This window comes from Bufo gargarizans, chromosome 8 (genome assembly GCF_014858855.1).
Source record: "Bufo gargarizans isolate SCDJY-AF-19 chromosome 8, ASM1485885v1, whole genome shotgun sequence".
Classification (NCBI taxonomy): domain Eukaryota; kingdom Metazoa; phylum Chordata; class Amphibia; order Anura; family Bufonidae; genus Bufo; species Bufo gargarizans.
The window spans coordinates 124,423,595-124,444,904 of NC_058087.1; the positions used below are offsets into that span (position 1 = coordinate 124,423,595).

At 43.7% G+C, this 21,310-nt stretch overlaps 1 protein-coding gene across 1 annotated transcript in view; it reads left to right on the top strand.

Annotated features, from left to right (window-relative positions):
- Positions 1–1,699: 1,699 nt before the first annotated feature.
- The window catches only part of TMEFF2 (transmembrane protein with EGF like and two follistatin like domains 2), a 1,197,396-nt gene continuing 1,177,785 nt past the window's right edge, over positions 1,700–21,310 (top strand). Inside the window, exons 1-2 of the mRNA XM_044303870.1 lie at positions 1,700–1,928; positions 5,242–5,351. Coding sequence (XP_044159805.1) covers positions 1,766–1,928; positions 5,242–5,351 — 273 coding nt within the window. The 5' untranslated portion in view covers positions 1,700–1,765. The remainder of the gene's footprint in view (positions 1,929–5,241; positions 5,352–21,310) is intronic.

Sequence of the window (21,310 nt, forward strand, 5' to 3'; positions counted from 1 at the left end):
GTCCTTCCGCTATTTCGCCGTGCTGCCGCTCTGTCCCCATTGACTATAATGGGGAGGGGCGGCGCTTTGGTGCAGTACGGCAGTTTGCGGTCAGAGGCCACCGGACTAAAAAGTTTTAGTCCAGCGGCCTTTCACCGTGCACTGCCGTACTGCGCCAGAGCGCCGCCCCCGTCCCTATTATAGTCAATGGGGACGGAGCAGCGGCACGGCGAAATAGCGGAAGAACGGATCCGACAGGGTGAACAGCCTGTCGGATCCGTCCTGCCGCAAGTGTGAAAGTACCCTTACTCTCCATTCAGAATGCATGGGGATATTTCTGATCAGTTCTTTTCTGGCATTGAGCCCTTTTGACGGAACTGCTTGCCGGAAAAGAAAAACACTAGTGTGAAAGTACCCTTAGGGCTGTTTCACACAAGCGAGTCCATTGCGGGAATCACGCTCCGTGTGTGAGTGTGATCATCCGCTCTGGACTTGCAGGAGTGCACGGCATTATCATGATTTATAATGCTATGTGTCTCTGCATAGCCTTTTTCCCCACAGAATCATAGTGACATAAAGCTGTCAGTATGATTCTGTAGAAATAAGGTCAAGCAGAGGCACATAGCATTATAAATCATGATGATGCCGTGCGCTCCTGCAAGTCCAGAGCGGAGGATCACTCACACACGGAGCGTGATTCCCACAATGGACTCGCTCGTGTGAAACAGCCCTAAGGGTACTTTCACACTTGCAGCAGAGTGATCCGGCAAGCAGTTCCGTAGCCAGAACTGCCTGTCGAATCTGGCAAAACGTATGCCAAATAATGGCATTTGTAAGACTGATCAGGATCCTGATCAGTCTTAAAAATGCCTGATCAGTCAGAAAAATGCATTGAAATGCTGGATCCGTCTTTTCGGTGTCATCCGGCATTTATTTTTTTCACCTTTTTTTCGGTCTGCGCGGGATCTGGCATTCCGGTATCTTGAATGCCGCATCCAGCACTAATACATTCCTATGGAAAAAAAAGCCAGATCCGACATTCAGGCAAGTCTTCAGTTTTTTTTCGCCGGAGATAAAACTGTAGCATGCTGCGGTTTTATCTTTTGCCTGATCAGTCAAAATGACTGAACTGAAGACATCCTGATGCATCCTGAACGGATTACTTCCATTCAGAATGCATGTGGATAATCCTGATCAGTTCTTTTCCGGCATTGAGCCCTTTTGACGGAATTTAGTGCCGAAAAAGAAAAATGCTAGTGTGAAAGTACCCTACCAGTTTTCTGGTGCAAATGAAGCCAGAACTTTAGGGCAGCTCAGATCACTGCTGGAGGATACACCTATTTTATGATGAGGCATCCTCCGCAGTGTTTTCAAAAAATAATATATATATTTTTTTTTAAAACACCTAAAAAAGAAAAATGGCAGCAAAAAAAAACTAAACCACACTTGTGTGCCTTGCAGTTCAGCTAACATCTGGAGCTGGCTGGGAAGACACAGGTAAGCGAGGGCTGTGGCGGGGGCAGCCTACTTACAGCACGGTTAACCCATTGTTCCCTCGCCCCCGGTGGAGACTTGGAAGACACGGAGCTCTCCCAGCAGCACAGGCTATCTCCGCCCAGCTCTGCTCTCCCCACCCCCTGCTTCTCCAGCCTCTGCTCTCTCACTCAGCCGTCTGGAGCTGTTGTCATTGCACTTCCTGGGATGCTGATGCTGCTGCCGCTGCTGCTGGGGATCCCGTCATGCTAAGTCTCTGCTCATCCACTGACATCTGGGAGTCACTCTAGACATGGTGCTGGCAGAAGCTCACAGACCGTGCTGGACACTGGGGTATCGCCTGTGCTCGCTGCTGCTGCCTTCCATATTGCTGATCATAGCCCGGCCAGGGAAACTTGCAGCTTTTCCTACCTCCTTAAGTGACTGCCAAACCCCTACAGGCTGGAACTGTTCTGGTAAGACACAGCCTAGCTCTTCTCTTCTCGCCTGTATAGATGTGAAGGAGCTTCCAGGGCTCATCTTACTGCTGCATGTCATTATAAGGGGTGGCACATCTATAGACATCTGTGGTGACTGACAACCTCCAAGGCTGTGGAGGCTACACCATGTACAGTGGTCCTATACTTAGTGCTGCACAATGTGGATAGGAGGAGAACTAGATGCCAGCCTGGGATTACAGGTTTCTGCTCTCAGATCTCACTGGTTTCTAGTTCACATCATCATACAATATACATTGTATCTATAGATATTTGTGGTGACTGACAACCTCCAAGGCTGTGGAGGCTACACCATGTACAGTGGTCCTATACTTAGTGCTGCACAATGTGGATAGGAGGAGAACTAGATGCCAGCCTGGGATTACAGGCTTCTGCTCTCAGGTCTCACTGGTTTCTAGTTCACATCATACAATATACATTGTATCTATAGACATCTGTGGTGACTGACAACATCCAAGGCTGTGGAGGCTACACCATGTACAGTGGTCCTATACTTAGTGCTGCACAATGTGGATAGGAGGAGAACTAGATGCCAGCCTGGGATTACAGGTTTCTGCTCTCAGATCTCACTGGTTTCTAGTTCACATCATACAATATACATTGTATCTATAGACATCTGTGGTGACTGACAACATCCAAGGCTGTGGAGGCTACACCATGTACAGTGGTCCTATACTTAGTGCTGCACAATGTGGATAGGAGGAGAACTAGATGCCAGCCTGGGATTACAGGTTTCTGCTATCAGATCTCACTGGTCTCTAGTTCACATCATCATACAATATACATTGTATCTATAGATATTTGTGGTGACTGACAACCTCCAAGGCTGTGGAGGCTACACCATGTACAGTGGTCCTATACTTAGTGCTGCACAATGTGGATAGGAGGAGAACTAGATGCCAGCCTGGGATTACAGGTTTCTGCTCTCAGATCTCACTGGTTTCTAGTTCACATCATCATACAATATACATTGTATCTATAGATATTTGTGGTGACTGACAACATCCAAGGCTGTGGAGGCTACACCATGTACAGTGGTCCTATACTTAGTGCTGCACAATGTGGATAGGAGGAGAACTAGATGCCAGCCTGGGATTACAGGTTTCTGCTCTCAGATCTCACTGGTTTCTAGTTCACATCATCATACAATATACATTGTATCTATAGATATTTGTGGTGACTGACAACCTCCAAGGCTGTGGAGGCTACACCATGTACAGTGGTCCTATACTTAGTGCTGCACAATGTGGATAGGAGGAGAACTAGATGCCAGCCTGGGATTACAGGTTTCTGCTCTCAGATCTCACTGGTTTCTAGTTCACATCATCATACAATATACATTGTATCTATAGATATTTGTGGTGACTGACAACCTCCAAGGCTGTGGAGGCTACACCATGTACAGTGGTCCTATACTTAGTGCTGCACAATGTGGATAAGAGGAGAACTAGATGCCAGCCTGGGATTACAGGTTTCTGCTCTCAGATCTCACTGGTTTCTAGTTCACATCATCATACAATATACATTGTATCTATAGATATTTGTGGACCTGGGGTAGATGGAGCTATGGATACACTAAGCAGATAGCTCTATAGAAAGAAAGCTAGGAAATGCATCTATAGATGGAGAGTTGGAGCTACACTTCTTCCCTGTCAAATCAGATTTTTCAAAGAAACTCATAAAAAAAAATAGCAGTAAGCTCAGACACATGATATATAATTTCCACTGGCTGGTCTGTAACTTTAATAGCATACAATGTAGGCTAAGGACCTCTTTCACCATCATAGGCCGAAGTCTGTTCAAGACAAAAGTCCTGCAAGCAACACAAAGACTAGTTTGTCATAAATCACATCTTAGCCTGACTGCTGAAGTCTTAAGTCATGTCAAACTGCAGCATCCCGTGCCCATAATCCTGTCTCATCATAGGGTGCCGGCCAGTCAAATGTGGCCTATTTTATTCAAAGAAAACATGACATGGAAATGCATCAATTCAAGGTGGTTATTGTGCGAAAAAATAACCCTCATCATCAAAATTCATAGGTTTTATGATGAGTGATCACTTCATGCTTAATTTGACGATGCATTCGATTCATTAGGAGGGATGGAAGGAGTTAATCACCTTTAAAGCCATAAAATAATATAGCCCCATCCGTAGGGACAAAAGGTCAGATTTAGGACAAAAATGCCAAATTAGACTTTGTTTCTTCAATTTAGCTCTAATAACCTTTTCTGGAGGCAGCATCAGGTCACGGCTGGTGTTGTATTAGCTGCCAAGTTGTGAAACCTACTAATGAAATAAGGAAGGATGAGCCATGGAGTTAGTGCACTTGGAAATCATCTTTGGGGCTGAAGCCTATATAATTGGTCTTTTTTAGGCTTTTAGGACCCTGCCAGAAGCATTACCCTCTTACTGGCTCTGTCAATAAGAAGCCACTGATCTCTATATTGAAGGAATAGTATCATTCGGGAAAGCAGTGGGAGGTTTGTTCTGGATTATTAGCGATGTAATGTATATCTAAAGTGCATGGTATAGACTCTACATGGCTGCACCCTATGCAGGCAGTCCTTTCTTATGGTATATTAGGTTAGAAGAAGGCAAGGGCAGAGCAGCTCCAGCATAAAGATGTTAAGGACTGAGAGCTATTGTCCTGCTGACTCTTCTTTCATTTTTAATATGATGATGTGGTTTCAAACAGGGGAATGCAATGAAAGAATCAATACGGCTAAATCTTAATGGATCTGAAGTCTAATGTATATGTTCTGTTTAATATTGTATCTTTCTGTGGAGTTGATTGATCAGGTTGCAGACAAGCTGAACTCTGAGATTTCGGAGGACCCCTCCCCCACCCTTTCTGTCATAGTATAGCCAGTTTAAGACAGATGCAGATTTACTTGAAGTCGGTAGAAATAATGTGACACTTTTGCTTCTTAGCGTTGAGCTATTTAGCGGTGATCAGCCTTCACACGGCCACAGTGCTTGCTTATTATGGCTCCACTAAAGGGCCAGGTTCATCATTGCCTGGATCCATTCCAAAGATTGATTTCACAGTATGCACCAAAATATATTCCTTCTCCATCCAAGATGAATGCATATTGTGTGCTTATTACATGTAGCGGCAGTTCAATCAGCCCTTCTGGAGATAGAACTATAGAGCACGAATCCTGCCTAATAAAAGATGAGATGAATCAAATATTTCAATAAATCATTTTCTAATAAACCCAATCTGTACTTCTACTGCTCGAAAGTGATGTTTTTTTCTTTGCTTTTCAGGTTTTGATGACAGAGAAAATGATCTTTTTCTATGTGACACCAATACCTGTAAATTTGATGGAGAGTGTTTAAGAATTGGAGACAGTGTGACATGCGATTGTCAGTTCAAGGTAAGGAGCCGAGTATCTCATTTTTCAAATTGACTAACGTGGGCATAAAAAGGGAAGCTACTTTCACCGTCTTCCTCCAAGCCATTTGTTTTCCTACAGGCCGTATAGTGGAGAGCAGAAATGGCACCAGGGGAAACATTGGCAAAGTAAACAAGTTGCACCAAAATACAAAGGCTTTTAAGGGCAAGTGCTAACAGCCTAGTGATCCCCACTTGGAATGAGCCCTGGGAGATCCAGATGGGAACAGAGAAAGTCTATATGTTCCTCTTGTGGCCTTTGTCTGTCGTGTTGTGGTTGTAACTTTTTATAGTAATCTTGCCACCTGTATATGAAGAGTTTTCAGCACTTCAGCCTTTAGTGCAATGTCTGTCAGAAGTATTAGGGCTAGGTCCACCCTAACTGGGCGACTGATGACAGCATTAAGGCACCTAGCACCATTGGGAACAAGCTGCGCCTTTTTAACTCGAAAGATGTATACATAGTGAGTTAATTTGTCCACCATTTCTAAATCAGTGGCTCCTAGGTATCTATTGGCTATTGGCCTGGCTGTGACGCCGGATGTATGATAATGCTGCATTCTGTGCAGAAGAACAGAACCTGGCTTTTAGATGGGTTAAAAAAAAAAGTTTTTGATTAATTTGTAACAAAATATGTCTTTTCATCTGTGGTATGCACAGAGATTGACAGGTCCTGAGTAGATCATAATGATTTAAAGGGGTTATCCAAGTTAAAACACCCCCGGAGGCAGAAGTTTTCATAAAGTAGTAGAAGAACCCGTACTACCTATATTACCCCCTGCTCTTTCCAGCCCCACTTTGCCAATCCTTCTTGATGCTTCAGCCATGACATCATGTTCTTGGCTGCAGTGATGATATTTCTGTACGTCCTGGATACTGCTGCATAGTATATGGTGCATCACTGCTGACTCCAGTGGTTGGTTGCAGAAGTCATGTGGAGGATATGGGTACATCATCACCGTAGCCAAACAAACCAAGCCTTGAAGGGGATCTTAATGGTGGTGCTGGAATAGGTGGATGGTAAAATAGGTGAGTATATGTTATTCTATTTTATGCCAATTCCTGTCAGGGGAGACCTTCTTTTAAACTTGAACAACCCCTGGCCATACAGTTCCAACGACTGCATGACAACAACCTAAAATTGTTCATGATTATAGAGCATTGTCCTCATTACTACCATGCTATCAGTTATTAAGGGTGACAAAAATCTGCGTTGTGCGGTATGCTTTTATTTAACCATGAGGACTTTGGGGAGGGGGTCTCCCTCAAAATGTCTGAAACATTCTTCCGCCCTCTGCTTCATTTGCTGTGCCATTGCTCCTTTTTGGCATAAATGTGTGTAAAAATCATCTTGACAACACTGTTTTGCACATTTTTGTCAGGGTAGAACTTTAGTAACTTAGATAGCCTCGTCCGAATGGTTGTTCATCATTAGATTTACAGTGCTGCACATGTCGAGTATCTTTTATAATCCAAAAGTATTCATGCTACAAAAATAGTGCATTGCAGTACTATAAATTCATTGTGAATAGCAGGGGGCTAGTAGACATCCGGCAGTGGAGGCCTTCACTAGAGGGATTTGTAGTTCTTATGTAAATATGTGGTGTTTTTAGCTGCGCAGATTTAACTATTAGAATTAAGAACGGCTGTAGATTTTACATTCAGATAAGAAAAATGGGTCATTGTGGATCTGTTTTTACCTTCCTCCTCATCCTCCTGTGAACTGCTACGGAGGCTCTATCTAGGACAAGGGAGAAAATGTATAAATGTTTGCTGTGTTTTTAGGTTCTATTTTAAGTCTGTCTTTAGTTTGTGCCTAATTTATGAAATGCCACACAGTAATAATGAATTTAGCTTAAAAATATTATGTGGTTTAGCCACTGTCAGTGAAATTACATCAAAGGGTTGCCTGGCATGGAATTGCCACTTTTTTGAGACCTTTCGAGAGGTGTAGCATATTTTCTCCAGAAAACAGGTCTAATCACAGTAGTTGCTCTAAAAAGAAGACCATTTTGAAAAGTGGCATTGAGTAAATGACACCGAATTTCGAGCAAATAAAGACATGTGCCAAAACAGACAATAATTTGTCTCCAAAAAAGAGATGTACTATGAATGATAAATTACCCCCTAAAAGCATGATGACCGGTCAGTGTCACTATATTCTTGTGATTGGATTGCTATACTGTATATGTAGCAGGCACAAACCCATGGGGAAATGGCCTGATAGCAGTCAGTGGTAGCAGTCAATAGTAAAGTAATGAGATCACAGTTTATAGAAGCCTGGCTAAAATGGCTATGAAAATGGCTGACCTGTTGCATGTGCGCTTGGTAGCTGAAGGCATCTGTGTTGGTCCCATGTTCATATGTGTCTTTATATATGCAAATGAGCCTCTGAGAGCATTGGGGGCGTCGTTGTTACACTTGGAGACTCTGCTCTCGCTGCAACTGCCGTGCCCTCTCCACTAATTGACAGGGCCAGGCAGTTAAGACATCATCACACCTACCCCCTACCCTGTCAATGAAAGTGGAGAGGACACAGCACATATGTACATATAAGAGATGTGTTATTCTACAGTGTTACCCATAAGTGAAAATAAAGGCACTGATGTATTATGGTACTACGTCATTCATGTTTGGTGGTTTAATACATATTGGTGACGGATTTGTTGCTATTACAATGTTGGAATTTGTATCCCACATAAAAGCAGCCATTTCTTTAGCTCTGGCAATATTGTAATGTAAGAAAAAATGAAATTCTGGGTTTCTTCACGTAACTGACACTGTTTAAGCCAAGTCTTTTTTTTTATGATTTCTGACCACTGCTTTTAGATATGTACAAGTGATGCATGAAAACCAACACACATGTACACAGCCCCTTGGAAATGATCGGGTCCGTATTCCGTGCGGATCGCATCACACATTGCACCCACGCGGAATTATCGCTCGTGTCAAAGGGGCCTTAGGGTACGTCTACTTGGCAATTTTGACCGTTACATCTGTCGTGCTACCAAAGATCGTTGTGTTGCGGGGCTGCCATAGGAATGAATGGGTATGCAGCATGACCTGCAAATTTGCTGCAACCGCAACATGATAATCGAAAAGAATACAGCACTGCTGGATTTTTTGTGAATTTACATGTCACTGTCACAGCAAAGGTATGAGTCGTGCTGCAACTCGATTCATTCCTATGACAGCCCCGAAACACAGCGATCTTTGGTCGGTGGTTGCCATGTAGACGTACGTTAAGCTGCCATCATCTACTTATGTGCCATCAGGTCCTAAGACACCTTACCCTTTCCTTTCCCATTTCAAAAACTCAATAGTGATGTGGATAACCTCAGGCTCAGTACTGACTTCAGCTTTTTATCTACTTTCCCTGAAGAATATTTGTAACTCTGGTTTATCAGCCACTGCAGCAAACACAGAAATATCATCATCAGTTTTATGAGAAAATCTTATGCCTCATACAACTGAGATCAGATTCATTGTTCTAGAGGAGACACCAAATCTCTGCTTTTTCATAAAAGACGTTATGAGGTTGTGTTGTCAAAAATTGGATATCTTGAAATACAAAGAAGCCATTCTTGTGAAGCCCTTTACTCGAATGATATTCTGTATTTAATACAGTAAAATTCTGATCATCTGGATTAGGGGGTCATTTATTAAGGCCGGCATTTTAGAGCCCGGTAAGAATAAGGCCCTGCAGTGGCGGTGGAGCCGCCGAACTTGTGGCGCCAGCCTCTACATAACTTCGGCGGATCCACTGCCGCTTCTAATTCTATGTCAGCAAGGGAGCTGACATAGATTTAGACTATTTTCTACGCCTAAATCAGGCATAGAGAATGATGACTGAGATGGGTCTATCGCCCCCCCCCCCCCCCCCCCCCCCCTTTTTCCCTGCCCATGCCACGTCATCTATTCTAGACCTGGCGTGAGCGTGGAAAAGTCGCAGATTGTGGCTCAAAGAACCTTTGCGCACCAATCTGCGCCAGAAATATACCTAATATAGACATGTTTCTGTAAATAGCCCCCTTGATGTTTCTAGTCAGTCCAGGCAAAATGAAGAAGCATTTCAGTGATCCATTGCTGTATCCTCTAAGCTTTGTTATCTGAAACTGAAAGGGTTAAAATGTCCCAACTCTGCAGCAGGTAAAGGTGTTATGTTTTTACCTTCTCCTTTCCAGTGTACATACCTTAGAGGGAACACTGCCCCCCATAAAGTTTCTATAGATCGTTTTTGGGCCCTTTAAAGACATTTTGAATTTATTGTCAGTAGCTTTTAACTGGATGCTTCCCCCCATGAAACTCCCACAATTCAGGCCTTAATGGAGTTGTCTCACATCAGCAAATGACATTTATCATGTTGACAAATCTAATACAAGGCACTTACTAATATATTATGATTGTCCACGTTGCCTCTTTTGCTTAGTTTAGAACATGTGGCGCAGCCAAGTTTTTAAACCATTGGATGTCAGTTTACAGGACTGGGACGGCATTTAAACATGGTTTCCTCTCGCGCTTGCAGAGGGCGCATATCTGGCGGGTATCTGCTGTTTCAAACAGCAGAGGCCTTGCGGCTCAATAATTGAGATGGCTATGTGTGTAATATTGTACATAATTAATTGTCTGACAGTGCTTCTCCATTTAACTCATCATAATACTTTGAAATTGTATACACACTCAGGATTCATTTTCCCACCAGGAATCCTGAGTGTGTATTAAAGCCCATATAATATAAAAAAAAATTCCTTTAACACCTTGGATACTGTAGGTTCTTTAGTTTTTGCATTTTTATTTTTCTTCCCCGTCTTCGTGGAGCCATAATGTTTTTATTTTTGTGTTCACATAGCCATATGAGGGCTTGTTTAATATGGCATACAATTTAGTGGGAAGCAGGAAAAAACGGGGTGGAATTGGGGAAAAAAACTTGTTCAGGTTTTGTCCCGACGGAAATAATTTTTACATCCCCATATTCTAACCCCCCTTATTACGTTATTATTATTTAATTTTTGGGGGTAAAAGAAGTGATGAAAAAATAGCAAATTGACAATTTTGATTTTTTTCCCATTATGCCATATTTTAATAATATGGGCATATTCAGACGGGGCAACGCCCATGATGTTTATATTTTTTTATTGTTTATGTATTTATTGTTTTATTCTAGGGAAAGGGAGGTGATTATTATTATTTTTTTATACTTTTGTATAGCCCCACCCTAGGAGGCTACACTATGCAGTACAGATTTCTTACAGCTTATACTGTATTTCCATAGAACTACAGTATAAGCTGAATTTGCTTATATCCTATGTTGGCCTGCCGTCTGCAGACCAACATAGGAACTGCAGCTCTAATATGCTGGGCCTTAGCGTATTCAAACAAAGGACCGGCTTCCCCGATCGCTGCACAGGGCAGTCGATCTTAACCCCGAAGTATGCACTTTTCGCTATTTAGATGCCATGTACATGGAGACATTTAACTACTTTTCCTAGTGTCTTATTCAGTAATCATAAGGTGCCACATGAATTACAGGGTGCATGCATATTACTTGTATGCATGGACCCTTAAAGGGGTTGTGATATGAAGGACATCTTGAAGGCTTTTAATGTAATATACTGTTTAACTGTTTGGTCCATTGTTCAGGTTCATCTCAGTATTACACATAGATAATGTCCTTATAATGTAGATTGTCTACCTTTCTGCCTCTCTTGTAGTAAGACATATGGCTGTAATTAATTCAGACATAGGAGATCTTTCTCAGACATGCTGTGCTTTATAGTTTAGCATAGTGCTGCTGCATCATCTGCTGCCTTTGTTCTCGGAAATGTTAGGATAGGATAAAACCAAGTGTGCAATGTTATTTGTTCTACGCCTCTTTAGTAACTCATTATAAATCTAAATATGAATATGCTTTATGATTATAATAGGAACCAAGTTCAAAACATTCTTATCAGCAGTTCTTACCTAAAATGGCTCATTTATGTGGACAACCCATTATTTTATTAAAGCTGCTGGCATGACCAGCGGATCTCTACAGGTCCAGCTTTTCTAACCCCAAGCAATCATCTGTATAATGTTCAGCTGTGCAGGGATGAACGTTGTACATCTGCTCGGAACTCCTATAGTATACTGAAATAAATGCACAATCATGTAATACTCTCATTGTGTCCGTCAGAGAGAGGAACCATCCTCTGTAGTGGTTCCCTGCTTTTGCTGATAGAGAAAGGACTTCCCTGTATGATAATTAGCGATGAGCAGCATAGGCAATATTAGTTTTCGTGAATTTTTGGCCTAATATTCGCCATAAATTCACAAATTCTAGAATTCGTGATCTCCAGTCATTATTTTCTTTATTGCGAAAATCGCCAATGTAATATGCGCGTATACTGGCATGGCTCACTTTTGCTACATCTTTCCAGCTGCTAGAAATTTCCATGAGATTGAAGAAAATGCACAGTACAGTAATTCCTATCACACTACCTAACACCCTGCACTGGAACCTGCACTATATCACTATCCAACCTACACTGACTATCTCCCACTAACTATCTGTAATATATAAACTAACTAACTATCTGTTATATATATATATATATATATATATATATATATATATATGCTATCTAATGTAGCTGGATAAGGAATAGGATCCAGATGAAAGCACAGAGCACAGCAATGTCACTGCTGTCTCTCTCAGAACTGCAAAAAAACTGCAGAAAATGGCTGCTGGGGAGTTTCCTGTATAGTAAGGGGTAGGCAACTTTCCTATTGGTTGCTCGGGATGTTGCTAAGCTCAGACAAAGACATTGCAGCCTTCTCATTGGACACAAGCAAGAAGGGAGGTTAATGATGAAAAAAATCTAGGATATTTGTGATTACGATGATATAGCACTATATTCTACATCTTCGCAAATTCTTGAAGTGCCGATATTCGTGATAAAAATTTGCGATTAGAATATTCACAATCAACACTAATGATTATCAGATGACCCAATAAGCATAAAAAAAGTAGTTGTCCAGAAAAGAATCCCAAACTGCACCAGCTGCTCTATGAATAGATTGTAAGACTAGTGGAAATGAAAAATATGTGGTATAGGCCACAAACTAGTACAAACATATGAACCAATGAGGGAGCAGATTAAAATGGTTGATTGAGCTGAGAATACATTTCTGTTCTCTTCCACCATAATCTTCAGGAATTAAACAAGTATATATGCTTTAAAAGGAAAAGACAACCTAAAATAGCCAGATATTTTGGTTTGCTATACTTTGCATGAAAAGATATACCGTTTTCCAGTACAGTAACTTTCTATACCAGTTCCTAATGGTTGTCAAGATCTCTGCCTGGCAACATTGAACCCTTAAACTAGGAGTATAGTCCTCGAAAAAAGTGTAGGATCTGAAGCAACGTGGGCAGAGCTAGCTGTGTAGATGGAGCTGCCAATAGATGCAGAGCTGATGATGGTGGTGGAGCCAACAGAGGCATGGCTGTATTATTAGAGTAATATTTGTGGGTGTACTGCAGGTGAAAATAAGGTGTTTGCCGTTGGAAATATGGACCTTATTAAGGTATTAAATGATTATACGGTGAATGTTCTTCTTTTCCCAAACATGATATGGTTGCATTTGCAAGGTGGCGTGGGCCAGTGTTATTTTGAAAGTAAAATTCTTTGGTCCACTTAAAGTACGGCTGTGTTGTCCAGAAGAATTTGTCATCAGCTTTGTGAAATTTGGGAGGGGGTTATCTGTGTGTCTGTGGAAGTTGACAATGGATTATGATGTGATATTGCTAATAATATGTTTGTTTATTTTAGCTGCAGTTTTTTCTGTGAATGACTAATACTAATAATCTAAGGAGCAGGCAGCACAGTTGTAAGTCACAAAGTTGTAGTCAGACAAGCCTATGCATCATTACTGGGCTAGTGTCTGTAAGAATGGATGCATCTCCCCTTATCCCCACAGAGCTGAGGGCAACTGCATTGTGAGGGGAGGTAGCCTCCAGCTGAGGGCAACTGCATTGTGAGGGGAGGTAGCCTCCAGCTGAGGGCAACTGCATTGTGCCCCTTGTTATGTGAGGGGAGGTAGCCTCCAGCTGAGGGCAACTGCATTGTGCCCCTTGTTATGTGAGGGGAGGTAGCCTCCAGCTGAGGGCAACTGCATTGTGCCCCTTGTTTTGTGAGGGGAGGTAGCCTCCAGCTGAGGGCAACTGCATTATGCCCCTTGTTATGTGAGGGGAGGTAGCCTCCAGCTGACGGCAACTGCATTGTGCCCCTTGTTATGTGAGGGGAGGTAGCCTCCAGCTGAGGGCAACTGCATTGTGCCCCTTGTTATGTGAGGGGAGGTAGCCTCCAGCTGAGGGCAACTGCATTGTGCCCCTTGTTATGTGAGGGGAGGTAGCCTCCAGCTGACGGCAACTGCATTGTGCCCCTTGTTATGTGAGGGGAGGTAGCCTCCAGCTGAGGGCAACTGCATTGTGCCCCTTGTTATGTGAGGGGAGGTAGCCTCCAGCTGAGGGCAACTGCATTGTGCCCCTTGTTATGTGAGGGGAGGTAGCCTCCAGCTGAGGGCAACTGCATTATGCCCCTTGTTATGTGAGGGGAGGTAGCCTCCAGCTGAGGGCAACTGCATTATGCCCCTTGTTATGTGAGGGGAGGTAGCCTCTTTCAAGTTAATAGGCGGGGAGGCAGACAGATCATCCTCCCTGTTGGTTTTACATAAGGGCACCATAAATCTATTACTCTTTAACTCCACTATATTATCCACACTTAGAGATCACGGCATCGCGAGATCACGGCAATCTATAGTTTATGAAAGGAGGAGACTGGGAGGACATAGGCGGTGCTGGGCTCCTTCACAGACGGGCGTGGCTGGGCACGGCTGGGCTCCAGGAAGGTTAGTACAGCCCCTTGGACACATACAAGACTCATTTACATATCTATAAAATCCTTTTTTAAAGAAATTAAAAGCACACAGCCCTATAGGACAGATATATTGCGGACATGCTAGCGGCGATCTAGCCGCGCATGTCCGCAGCTCTATAGCCCAAAACCTGGTGACAGAATCCCTTTAGGAGGCCGTTGTGATTAGAAACTACAGTCATTTTGATGTATGTTTGTATTAGCATTCTATTTTATCCTGTGTGCCTTAAAGGGGTTGTCTGACGACAAAAAATAATTGCCCCAGGAATCTGTATAGAATAAATAAAACAAAAACAATCCCTTCTTGTGGTTAGATTCATTACAGCACCAATCTCTACTTCTTCTGGTCCCTGGCAGAGCAGAGTGTTACATCCCGCCTATGGTCACGGTTGCAGCTATTCACTGGCCTTAGCTGTGATCTGTTCCCATGAAGCACCTGACTGCTGAGGCTCTGTGGTCGCTTGCCTCTTGGGGACATGTCACTACCGAGGCCAGTGAATGGTCACAACGTTCACTGCACGTGACAACGGATGGGACATTACACTTCCAGTCCACCTAGGACTGAAAAGCTGTGGGGATGGAACTCTCAGCACTAGAACAAAGCTCCCTTCAAGAGAAGTGATTTTTTTTTAACACAGAATGGCAAAAGCCTTATAGACGAGCCACCATACTGCCCTTGACCACTATGCATAAATATATAACACTGAAATCTAAACCATGCTTCCTTATGTTTATGCTTGCTCAGTACAGGGTGATGAATTTCTGTAACTAGTGTTTTCTATCTGTTTAGACTGAACTTCACTGCATATGTCATTAATCGTTGACTAGTGTGATAATCTCCAAATGCTCATAGTTACAATGAAAGATTTTCAGGAAATTAGTATCATTCATGGAGTTTAATGGGGTAGTTAATTAATCATTGATGTCAAGAGATCTGGGCAGAAAGAGATTGCCGGAAATACGGTATTTCTTACCCATTTCTTGAGAATAATTAATTTCATATGATAAATCATATTCAGTGCTTCCTCTGATGAGATTACGGTATATGCATGAAATTTAATCACATGAGAAATCACTGTACTTTATATAGCTTTATGATAAAGGGCTTCTTCAAAAATGTATCATTCAGGCCAGAAATGAAATCTAACCTGCCCTCAGACCATGTTATCAGGATCATACCGTTTCCATTGACTGATCTTTTGCATACGTGTGCGATGGCTGGTATCAAAGCACGTTAAAATTCCTTTAATCTGGTTTCTGATAATACAGACATTATGATAATCTGGCATTTGTTTCTAGCACTGAACTGCATTACAATATTGATTTTCATAAAACCAAAACCAGAAGAACCAATTAGGAAACAATGTGATTAAATCAAATAGGCTGTATTTTTTTCTCTTGTTCCATCACAGTTTCTTTAATACGAGAGCAGCTACATCAGTCAGCTGATTCCTGTAGTTCCTTCTCCAGAGACAGCTGAATTTGCTGGGGGAAATTGGGAGTTGGGTTGTTCAAGTAAGACAAACCCTTTAACCCATTACCACATTTGAACTTAATTGTAGGTTCCTTTTAGTAGTACCTTATTGCAAATGAGCATACAGTTACTGTGGATGGCGAAGGCAAAGGAGGTGTGCCCACTCCACTGCAGTAGGAGCTGCCCGTAATAAATGGCTGGGCTTATTAAACAAATTCCAGCAACAGGTAATACCTAATAAACTCCAGCAGTAGGCAGTAGACTAAAGCCTCATGCACACGACCGTTGTGTGCATCCGTGGCCGTTGTGCCGTTTTCCGTTTTTTTTCGCGGACCCATTGACTTTCAATGGGTCTGTGGAAAAATCGGAAAATGCACCGTTTTGCAGCCGAGACCGTGATCTGTGTATCCTGTCCGTCAAAAAAATATGACCTGTCCTATTTTTTTGACGGACAACGGTTCACGGACCCATTCAAGTCAATGGGTCCGTGAAATAACATGTATGCACACAAGTTTGGCATCCGTGTCCGTGATCCGTGGCCGTAGGTTACTTTCATACAGACGGATCCGAAGATCCGTCTGCATAAAAGCTTTTTCAGAGCTGAGTTTTCACTTCGTGAAAACTCAGATCCGACAGTATATTCTAACACAGAGGCGTTCCCATAGTGATGGGGACGCTTCAAGTTAGAATATACTAAAAGAACTGTGTACATGACTGCCCCCTGCGAGCTGCGATGTCTGTGTCCGGCCGAGAGCTCCTCCTACTGGTAAGTGACAGGTCTGTGCGGTGCATTGCCCAATGATCTGTCACTTACCAGACATCGCAGCTCGCAGGTAAGTATGATGCTTCTACAAATTGCTAAGTAACCATGGCAACCGGGACTGCACTAGCATCCCGGTTGCCATGGTTACCGATCTGAGCCCCAGCGATTAAACTGGGACTCCGATCGGTACTCTCCACTGCCACCAATGATAGGGGGGGGATTTTAATTAGAAGGGGGAGGGAGGGGAGAGGGCCCACTGGCCACCAACGAGTTAACTACAGGGGAGGGAGGGGGGGGCCCAATGGCCACCAACGAGTTAACTACAGGGGAGGGAGGGGGGGGCCCACTGGCTACCAGCGAGTTAACTACAGGGGAGGGAGGGGGGGGCTGGCCACCAACGAGTTAACTACAGGGGAGGGAGGGGGGGCCCACTGGCTACCAATGAGTTAACTACAGGGGAGGGAGGGGGGGGGGCGGCCGCACTGGCCACCAATGAGTTAAAAACAGGGGGGGGGTCTGCCCCCTGCTGCCTGGCAGCACCTGCCAGGCAGCAGGGGGCAGTCATGTACACAGTTTTTTAGTATATTCTAACCTGAAGCGTCCCCATCACCATGGGAACGCCTCTGTGTTAGAATATACTGTCGGATCTGAGTTTCACATTGTAACTCATATCCGACAGTATATTCTAACATAGAGGCGTTCCCATGGTGATGGGGACGCTTCAAGTTAAAATATACCATCGGATTGGAGAAAACTCCGATGGTATAAAAGGGACTCCTGACTTTACATTAAAAGTCAATGGGGGACGGATCCGTTTGCAATTGCACCATATTGTGTCAACGTCAAACGGATCCGTCCCCATTGACTTGCATTGTAATTCAGGACGGATCTGTTTGGCTTCGCACGGCCAAAAATCAAGGAAGACCCACGGACGAAAAAACGGTCACGGATCACGGACCTACGGACCCCGTTTTTGCGGACCTTAAAAAAAAACGGTTGTGTGCATGAGGCCTAAAACTGTTTTGCTATCATGCTTTTATGTCGGATGGACAGAGATTCAATCACCGGGAAAATGATGTTTGAACTGATATGCAAATAATAGGCATTCCCTAACCTGGCAAATGTTCAGGCGCTCCTCACTAAACCCTGCCTTGCAACTCAATTTCTATGATTGTCTAATAATTTAGAATATGTAATATTCTGACACCCATCAGATGTAAATTAAATGAATATTATACTAATATATAAAAGACAACCTGTGTTGCTCATGACTTACTTTTCTGACTGGCTGCAGTGGCCACATGATGTAACCACTTCAGCCAATCAGCTGCAGGTTGAAGCAGTCATACATGCTAACAGTACTAAATGTAATTGATGAAGTACGGCTTTTCAGCCTACCTCTCATTTCCCTACATAGGTCTTCTGATAAATGGCATATATTGCATATGCCATTTTACCCCAAAATATACAAAGCCATCGAAAAAAAAACAACAAAAAACAACTGTCAAGCAATACACAGAAGAGGGTTCACGTCTGATTCTTTTAGTAATTATTCTGCAAATTCTTCTGCAATTTGTATTTAGTTGGTTCATGATAAATGAAATAAATGGCCAAGAAAAGTTTTCTCAAGCTCCTTTCACATCACCGTTTCTTCTTTCCGTTCTCCGGCTCCATTGAGGAGCAGGATAACGGAAAGGACAGATTCTGCAGATAACTGAGACCTTATTGAGCGTAACGGAGCCTAAAGAACCCATACACTATAATGGGGTCCGTTTGGTGTCCTGCATGCAGGACTTTTGTCTCCGCTCAAAAATCATATTCTGAGCGGACACCGAACGGAGCCGGAGAACGGAAAGGAGAAACGGTGATGTAAAAGGAGCCTTAACCTCCTAACAGTCACATTAAAGGGGTTGTCTGGGTTCAGAACCCAGACATATCCCCTTTTTCACCCAGGCAGCCCCTCTAAGTGGAGCATCTGAGCATGTCATGCTCCTATGCTTTCCCTTGCCTGCGTTGAATTCCGCAGGTAAGGGCCTTTTCAGCAGATCTGGTGACGTACCAGGTCTCACCATGGGAATGCTAGGCGGAGGCTTCCTCCTAGCAGTGAGCCTGGTGACATCACCGGCACTAATGGGTGGGCTTAAGCGCTGCCTTAGCCTGTAAATCAGGCTAGGGCAGCGCTAAAGCATGCCCATTAGTGCCAGTGACATCACTGGGAACACTGCTAGGTGGAAGTCTCTGCCTTGCAGTGTAAAAATATAAACAAAACAGGGACTGCCTGGGTGAAGAAGGGGATATGTCCTGGTTCAGCTTTGAACCCGAACAACCCCTGTAAAAGTGGAAAAACCCTCTCAAAAATGTCATTTTTTTTAATTGTAAATTTTAAATTTGTGTGTGAAGTAAATCTTGTTGGCTCACAACTCAGGGGACAAAAATTAAATTTGTAACCCTTTTGTGACAATTCTTTTTACCTTAAAGGACCAGTAACATTTCCCCCCTTCGTGTTCCAACTGTCATAACTTTTTAATTTTGCGAGATTAGTTGTAAGTTATTAAATAACTTTTATTAATTTATTTTTAGAGGCAAAGATAATAAAAAAAACTGTAATTTTATTATTTTCTGGAATTTATTTACAGAATTCACTGTGTGGTATAAACAACTTTATTCTGTGGGTCAGTACAATGATGATAATGACAAATTGCTATATATCTTTTATTATTTTTTTCTCTCCTCTTCCAGACTGTCAGCTCCTTAACTGTCCCCCCCCCCTCCTCCAGACTGAAGGGGCGTGTAATGACCGGCGTCACGCAAAGGGAGGGAAAAGGGAAGGCCCTGCCCAAGGGAGAGGGAAAGGTGGGGACCCCTGATTCACCTTGCGGCTGGCACCTAACTGCCCTGACGTCCCTAGACGGGTTCCTCACCCGTACGCTGATCACGTACCTAAACTCTGGCAACCCAGGAACCCTCTCACAAAGGCAGGAAATACACAGGAACAGAAGCAGTAAAGCACTGCAGGACATACAATGATCAGACAAGGCTCAAAAGCAGTAGGCACTGCTAGGCTAGACATAGAACAGAGTGGATCCAGACAGAGAGCAGGTACAGAAGAAGTACAGAAGAACAGGCAAGGCATGGACAAGGATAACAACATCAACATCACAGGACAGGTACAAAGAACAGACAAAGCAACAACAAAAATGCATTGCCAGGTGACACCACAAACAAGTGCAGATGGCAAAACCCCCTAGGTCAGCAGCAAGGTCTTACACCCAGCAAGGCCATAAGAAAGACTGACCACAAGCCCCACAGCTCACAGATGGATATAGCTGCATAAACGAGGGCACCTGATAGGCCACACCCAGGAAATGTTAATCCCATCAGAACCAGCATAAACAAGAAGCACCGAGCATACAATCGCAAGTGAATCCAAACTCAGTCCCTGTTCACACTCAAGGCCGCAGCCAGCTCGCATCTCAGAACCAGCATGCTGGGAACACCCACAGCCAAATACACAAAGCGCATGCAGCCAGCCTGCACTGCACCAGGGACAGGAACCACAGATATGCAGACGTGGAAGCCACAAATGCAGGCCACAGTTCACACACACACCACAGCAGCCAGCCTGCAGCCAGTACGCGAGAGAGCCTGCAGCTAGCCTACACGGCAACAGTGAAAAGAACTGCACAGAGAAGCAGACACGGGGAGTGCAAACATTCACAGGCAGCAAATCACACAAGACACTGCAGCCAGCATACAGCCCTAAGCAACCAGCCTACACAGGAGGCAGCCTGCAGCCAGTACGTGAGAGGGCATGCAGCCAGCCTACACGGCCACAACTGTCACAGTGAACCACACCGTGACACTGGGTAAATGTTGTTCCGGCCCATGCACACCAGCAACTTGGCCAAGTGATAGAAGTGCCTCTGTGTTGTAATAGTTGGATCTCTGTGCCAATGTCATCCTCTGCCTCTGCATACTTCATCTTGTCCTCAGCCTCCACTGTAGGCACAGAATGGTCCTCCAGCATACCACCTATGCAAAGCATAGCATTGCCATGCTGTTCTGCAACTGGTCAGTCTGGGCGAACAGAGCCACACTGGGGATGAACTGTTTGCCGTCATCGAGCAATGACTCCTCACCAACTGGAGATCGGAACCATAGTTACTGATAACGAGAAGACAATTTTATCTGTGCTGCGTCAGGGAGGGCTGATTCATGAGCCCTGCATGGTGCACGCCTTCAATCTCATTGTCACCCAGTTCCTCATGTCTTCCACTGAACTGCAAGAGCTGTTAAAAATGTCCAGGAAACTGTGCATACACTTCAGCCATTCTTACCATGCAAAACACTCCCTCCTTGAGCTGCAAAGGCAAAATGCTCTTACCCAACATCGCCTGATATTCCACCAACTGGAACTCCACGCTCCATACGTTAGACTTATTGTACAAGTAGAAGGCAATCAACAATTTCTTACTGCAGCAGACAGACAGATGTACTCACCGTTGTAATTTCCACTTTAGCCAGTGGTAGCTCATGCGTGACATGTGCCATTTGTTCAGGCCATTTGAGTAGGCCGCTTTATTTGTCATTGTGGAGACCTACTGGATGATAGATGTCATTCCACTCTTTCACATCCTGGAGGGGATGCTGAGACATATGATTGGTGAAGAAACAGAAGACGTGGCGCCTACATCTTATGAGAAAGATGAAATGGCAGAGGAGGAGGATGAGGACGAGAAGGAAGACATAAACACCCATGAATTTTATACACAACTAGGTGGTTTATCTAC